At 35.3% G+C, this 7427-nt stretch overlaps 1 protein-coding gene across 3 annotated transcripts in view; it reads right to left on the bottom strand.

Annotated features, from left to right (window-relative positions):
- Window positions 1–3512: 3512 nt before the first annotated feature.
- Window positions 3513–7427, bottom strand: part of LOC117100188 (transitional endoplasmic reticulum ATPase-like) — a 39031-nt gene continuing 35116 nt past the window's right edge. For all 3 annotated transcript variants that reach the window (XM_033239778.1, XM_033239780.1, XM_033239782.1), the window contains 2 exons: window positions 6946–7109; window positions 3513–5150 (listed from right to left, as the gene is read on the bottom strand). In XM_033239778.1, coding sequence (XP_033095669.1) covers window positions 5045–5150; window positions 6946–7109 — 270 coding nt within the window. In that variant the 3' untranslated portion in view covers window positions 3513–5044. The remainder of the gene's footprint in view (window positions 5151–6945; window positions 7110–7427) is intronic.

Below are 7427 nucleotides of genomic sequence, written 5' to 3'. Positions count from 1 at the left end.
ATATATATAGTTTGAGCCCTACCTAAGCTGGTCGAACGTTTCGTTTGGGTCTGTACCCTAGCTGCACTGATGAGGCCTGGAAGGCCGAAACGGATCCGTCTGCAGATTGGGATTCCTTCCAGTGGATGCTTAGTTTACTTTGTCATTCTGATCGGATTTCCTCTACTGTTCCGTTTTAATTTTAATTTTAAATTGTTTGCATTATATGGCCGTTTGCTGTTTTATGGGTTTTTCCCATTTGCCTTTCAAACTTAAAACATAAAAGTAGCCTAAAACGACGCAATAATTATGAAAGTCCCCGAACAACTTTTACTAGCCGCTATTACAACACTCATTCTACACAACCCAGGATACATCGAGTTGAAACTGTGAGAGAAGTAGCGTTGTTTGTGAATTTAAAAAATGACCTCTGCTGACCTCAAAAATCTACGAAACCCCGCATTTCATCAATCCCCCCACAAACTGCACGTTCCACAAAAAGTTCCAACTGCATCACGCTAAAAACGAACGTGTAGCATTTTACAATTCTATTGACGTGTTTTTTTGTTTTTTGTTTTTTTTTACCGCATCATATCACAACTCACAGGCCAAATACCTTGAGCAAGGCCACTAGCCTTTGCCTAAACCAGGGTGGGCATAAAAGTCGGTCGGAGGGCCAAAGTGAATTTTTGATAAGACCGATGGGCAGCACCAAACTTTTATGTTTCCAGTGAACTTCCAAAAACCTCCAAGCACTGCTTTTATACCACTTTATTCTCAGTTGTAATACTACTTTTTACATATAATAAGTGTCGGGTCGTGAAAAACAAGGTGTTTTTAGCCAATGTTGGTTTTAAATTAATTAATGGTTTTAAATTCATTTTCGCGGGCCGCAAAAAAAATCGCTATCGAGTTGCCACTTTGCCCACCTGTGACCTAAACTTTCTTTCTCGATGTCGTAGGTTTTTAGCGTGATGCAGTTGGAACTTTTTGTGAAACATGCCATTTGTGGGGGTGATAATCTAATAAATTTTTTTTATTTGCCCAATATTGAAAAAAAATATTCATCGAATGGTTGTTATTTTTAGTATTTTGAAATACGATACCCTTTTAATTTTTTCTCACAGGCCAACGTTAATCTCCAATTGGCTTTACATCATAGGCTACAATAACGCAGGCCCTATTTTTATATTTTTTGTTGATAATGGATTCACAATCTCAATGCATTTAGTGGTGGCTCCAGAAATTTGCCGACAAGGGATCCAACCAAGGATAGGGTGTTCGGAATAAGAAAAATCATGCGTTTTTTATGGTGTAGTAGTTGGCCTATGCATTAGCAGCGTAGCAAGGTGGTATGATGGGCCCCAGTGCAATAATTTCCGTGCCCTAAGTAAAATGTACCTGATGTCATAACATTCTGAGATTTGTTAAGTAGATGCATTAACGCGCAGATATCTAACATTTTTAAAAAAATATATGGATATTGAGAACAATCTATGGTCAAGTCATGTTGTCGTTTACTATTAAAGCATTTCATGTGTCTGATAAATGTTAGAACAATCACCTACCTACCGTTGCAGTGCAGAAATCTAAAATATATTCATGAAGTTACGATGATCTAACTTAGGCTAATTCGAAAACGTACACAATACAGTTGAACCAACTTTAAAATACTAAACAAAACCCGGTACGTACCAATTATTTTATTGCTTTAGAAATATGATGTATTGTAATGTATAATCAATAATTATAGCCTCTAAAAACCTAATATTATTTATTGAAGGGTCCTTTTAAAACTTTTATTTATTTAAATCTATAGACCACCTAATGAACGGGACTCAATAGCCCCGGGGCCCAGTGCTGAGTACTGGTTGTGCTGCCCATACCTACGCCACTGCTAGTATGGACCAACATTCTGCTTTTATGTCACAATATTAAGGATTGGCAATCAAAATGACGTCTGTATTTGGATAGACAAATTCATTATTTGGTCCGACGACCTCGTATGGCGTTGGACATGGGCTCCAGGCCTGTCCGAGAGGTGGGGAATGGACAGGTTCGTTATTGCCTTTATTGTCATGTTAACATAAGGTTCGTTAATGCCTTTATACTGAAGTTACTCTCATGTTAACACGGTATTTAAGTGTAGTACTGTATTCCTGTTTAATTGTTTATCAGTTTAATTTGTATTGTAATTATGAGGGCATATCCGCTTTCGTGCTATATAATGCACGGCTACCATCTTAAGTGTTGAATAAATACTGAAGAATGAATTTAATTAACAAAAAATAACAAAAGGTTAAATGTTGAATAAATAACGGTGCCAGAAGAACAAATTATTAACAAGAGTCAATCAAAATGTTTAATACTCTTAAAATGACAACTACAGTGCACCCTCGAATTCGAAACTCTGTAATTCCAAGACCATTCAAATGTTATTTTCGGGCGTCTAGAACACAAAAATTTTGCGGACCGGACCCCTAAAATAGTGTTGTCTTGATTGGCCAAACTTTCGGGCGCCTCTCCCCCTTTTGGACATCTCTAGATCCGCCGCTGAGGTTATCAGTCATATTTTAACTCAGTGGTGGCGCCAGAGGGGGGCTGGGGGGGCTATTCTCTGTCAAAATATTAAGACGAGAAATTACTCCTTTTTTTTAACTTGCCTTAGTAACAAAATCCTAGGGGCAGAGCTTAGCAGATAGTACATCAATTATGATGGCACATGCTCATGAAACAGCAGGTCACTTTTGCTCAAGCAACAAAACACTCCTCAAAACCCAAAATAAAACTCCACATTTTCATTTATTTATGAGGAATTTAATAATTTAACACATGCTAACGGTTATGATTGGAATAAGCAAAATATGGAAATAGATCTCCATGTTTCCTTAATATTTTTACATCAGCATATAATGTTTTTTTTCCCTTTAAACAAATGTATGGTAATATTTAAACATACGAGGAAAACAATAATTTTCCACCTCACAAATGAATAATTACAATACAAAATGCATTAGTCGAACTAATATGATATAAATGGCATGTGTTATCTCCGAATTCTAAAACTCAAATCTAAAAATTATCGACGAAATGGTGAGTAAACTTGTTTGGTTATTATATGGTATAGAGTAATATACTTATCTGTCCACCAATAGCTATACACAATATTATGTTATGTACACTATCGTCGTAATTATTAGAATGGGGTAAAGTTAAACTATTGTCGGTTAAATTGTCTATATTTGTATTATGGTTTCTCTGTTTTAGTTATAACAACCACCATATAGCTTTGATAATCCCACAAACTATTAATTACATATTAATGAAACACTGTCATCCAAAAATAAATAAATAAAATTCTCACTTTTAGAAGGACTACACAAGTTATCAATTTTCACTGTCACTAGATAAATGAAAAAATGGTTGACAGATGCTTTGCAAAACTACTTAAATTTGCTGTCAGAAAGTCAGGGCACTCTGCAGACTTCAAAAATGTTATTTTTAAATGACCATTACTTTGTTTTTTTTTTTTTCCATTTAATTTTCAGCTGAACCAGAGGCGGTTCTATGGTTATCACTTTTCAAGCAAACCTCATTTGACAAACCAAACCTCCAAATCCCTTTGCATAAAAAATCATCAAAACGAAGATGGAATTCACCATCTACATGCCAATCCACAGCATTTCTGACCCCAACTTGACCTTTCCCCTAACACCCCACCAACAGGGTGCTTAGGTTCCGCCTCTATTAGGAAACTGCTGTTGTTGAATCCTAACTTGATAACCTACTAGAATACACAAAATAAACAATCTTATTAAGTAATTATTTTCAATTCAATTTTATATCTAATGATCTATTTGCACTATCAAATTTTCATCGACAAAAAACTGTTGTATGCCCATATTTAGTCATGATGTGCCTATATATGGCTATGATGTGATGTCATCATGACCATATTTGGGCATGTCACATGTTCTTATCAAATTTGATAGTCTGGACAGGGCATTAGATGGCACTATAAGTGGAGAGGGTAAAATGATACAATGGGTCAGTTTAAAGACAACACCACATTCAAAAGCTCTGTATATATGCACATGTTAGTATACGGTAAGTATTACGGTCTCTCCATTTTGGTTATAACATCATTTGTACCGTTTCAATCCTCTCACAAATTAAACACTTTAATACCCGATTTACATGACAGAAAATGTACTAAATATTAACAGGGATATCTGTTCTGATATTTCCATACCAAGAGTTACATTGCTTTCTTTTACATGACTAAATACAATCCCTGCTACAAGTTTGTTGGTTCAGATAGCGCAACGTTCAATGTAAAGATATAATGCGCCCCATAATGTTTACATACCATTCTAAATATCTTGGAACTTTACAGGCCTCTTCTGAGGTATGTTTTTTACCAAGATATGGTTGGTATTCTAGCAAGGATATGCCTTCTCACAAGCGAAATATCTTTGCTAGGGAAAACATCCTTGGTACAAATTGTTAGTATTTAGTACATTTCTGTGAAGCTGTAGGCTTAAGAGCATAAAAAAATCAACACATCTAACGTACAGACGTGGCCGGTAAAACAGAAATATAAATAATCCTACACTTTTGTGCATAATTTAAATTCTCTAACAATTTTTATTAAATGATGTTTTTAACTGTTAAGTTGGTATCATTTTCATTAATTATATTAGAAACAAAAATATGCTTTCATTTGGATCGGATAAATATTAATAATATAAAAAGTGTTGAACTTATATATAATAGTACCTACTAAAACATAACTTCCTCTTGACTATGTGAGTTGAGAGTATTGATTAAGCTAGATTTGAAAACAAATGATTTAAAAGAAGGCAAAAATAATAATAAAGTTTCAGTTGAATTGCAGTTTTATCCCTAGCCCCAGTTAGCATGGTTTTAATGAAATGAATAACACAACTGTAGATAACGAGACATATACAGCATTTGTGGATGCATTTCATCCTGTTACAGAGTTATCGCCTATAATTAATTCATTCCAATAACTGTGACTACTATACAATTTTTTTTTTTTTATTCAGTTGTAAAGATCATCATCATTGTCTGCCTCTGGGAATGCATCCTGGTTGTTCGAACCAGCTCCGGCTCCTGGGCCCTGTGATTGGTTTCCTTGATCTGGGAACCTACACAGATACAACAACAAAAAAAAAAAAGTTATTATTATGATTATTAATTCAATTGTTAATAACTATCATCATCTTATTTTCTAAAAATACATGTGCACAATTTTAAAGCAAAGCACACTTTACAAAATACGACTATCTGCCCACAAATTCATCTCGGTTCTCTGTGAGCACTTAAGGACGCTGCACCATCTGCTGATTGCTGGTGGTAGCCCGAGTGAAATGTCGTGTGTGCCTAGCCTTAAAGAAAAATTTATTATATATTAATTGCTTGCGGACACTAGGTAGATAGTTCAAAATATAACTGTTGTTGGTCAAGAATGTCACAACGTTTCTATTGAGTTGCTTCAATCACCTTCAGGAGAACAATATCTGCAGAAAATTCCAAACAAGGAAATACTTGTATGTTTGGGTAGTGAGGCTTGCTGATTGGTGAAAAACTAAACAATATCTGAGACTAATTGTGAAAAGGCTAATCCAGCCAGTATTTACTGTCTGTGCATAAAGGCTGGAAAGTCAAGTCAGTGGCATTGTTTCTAGCTTAGTGAAAGGAAAGCCCAAAAAATGGCATGGTTTCCAGTGTGGCGAGAAATGTGTTGCTTTGGTTTAGGTCCGATTAAAACATGGACAACCAAATATTGCTGATGAGAAATCCGATATCATGATGTAGTGTATCGTGTTAGTCAATTTATATAGCCTCTCTGGTCTGTCTGGAATGTCAAAATGGTAAAGTGGCTATCAGATTGGCTTTATCCCAACATAACACAATATTATTGTTTGTGGGAGTGCTTGACTATAGATGACTTTTGCTGTTCCACTCTCCTAGCATGGCCTAAGTCTTTCTTGAGCCTTGTACAGAGATCACGTCCTGTTTCACTAATGTAAACCTTTCCACACTCACATGGAATCCGATAAACTCCTGGCTGTATCTGTGCTGGTGGTTCATCCTTTTGTGTTTGAAGAGTCCAAGATAGTTTGTTGGGTGCACTATGAAACACTTAAATATCGGCTTGCTGTAGAATGCATTGAATAAGATGTGACAGCTGTCCCAAATATGGTAATCATACAAACTTTCTAGATTTCGTATCATCTTGCCTATTGCTGCATATAAATGTATTGTTTCCCATAAACTTTACCTGTAACAGTGGTATATCTGCACAGGTTGGTAAGACAAGGTATTTTAATGTACCTCCATTTAAATGCCACCAAAGAACATACATTTCAAAGATGGGGTAAGATTGGAGGGGTACAAGAATTGACATCATAATAATAATAAAAGGCAATATTAAAAAACCACTAAAACCACTAACACATTATTATCAAAGAATTGGAAAAAAAAATAATAAGAACAATAACAATAGCCATAGCTATAACAATAAGTGTATTGCACAAAAATACGTCTGACTTTCCTGATTTGGCATGCACGCAATCAAACGAAAAACACAGTACTACCACGAGTTAGCAGGCGCTCCACATATAGATAAAAAAAATGCCATTCTTTACATACAGCACATGCTCAATATTAATGACTTTACGTGTATATCATCACCAACCAAGGTTATAAACCCTATCTCACTTTTTAAGGGCGCATAGGTTGTAGTACTATTCAAGAGAATTGGATAGCGTTTCAAGGAAAACCTGAGAGTTGGACCTCTTTCTATTATAAACTCTTTAATAACAATCAATAATAATTTAATAATGACAACAGTTGCTCTGTTTAAGTCTGTGTATTTTCATGTATAATTGGCCCATGGAAAAACCAGATAATATTCATAATATTGTAAATGTAACAAACCTGAAGCTACCACCGAATCCTCGGCTCTGTTGTAAAGTTTGTGCAAACATCTCATATTTGCGAATGTCGTTATCCGTGACAGATCGTCGCGCAAACTTCATGGCTTCCTCGAAATGAGCACGGGTGATCTCTGGTACTGGGTCATCATCGTCATCTTCCATTTCCTTTTAAAAAAAAATCAATAATAAAAATTAAATAATAAAATAAAATTTTCTCTTTCATTCATTTCTAAATACATGTCTCCTAAATAATGTGCACTCCAATTGATGAACACCTCCAATTAAAGACCACTTTTCTGTGGTCCTAAATGAACGTCATCTATTTATCTTTACAATAATCATCCTTTTTTATAATTAAAGAACAAAGCTGCTAAAGACCACTAAAACCCCCATCCAGAAAGTAGTCTTTAATTGCAGCAGGCACAGTGCAGCGTCAGTACCGTCATGTAATGGATACATTGTCCCTTATCCCGCCACACTTCA

The sequence above is a fragment of the Anneissia japonica genome, unplaced genomic scaffold (assembly GCF_011630105.1).
Source record: "Anneissia japonica isolate Jap-2015-1 unplaced genomic scaffold, ASM1163010v1 scaffold324_len738069_cov173, whole genome shotgun sequence".
NCBI lineage: Eukaryota > Metazoa > Echinodermata > Crinoidea > Comatulida > Comatulidae > Anneissia > Anneissia japonica.
The sequence above is the reverse complement of the archived record's forward strand: the minus strand, read 5'-3'. Positions and strand labels throughout refer to the sequence as shown.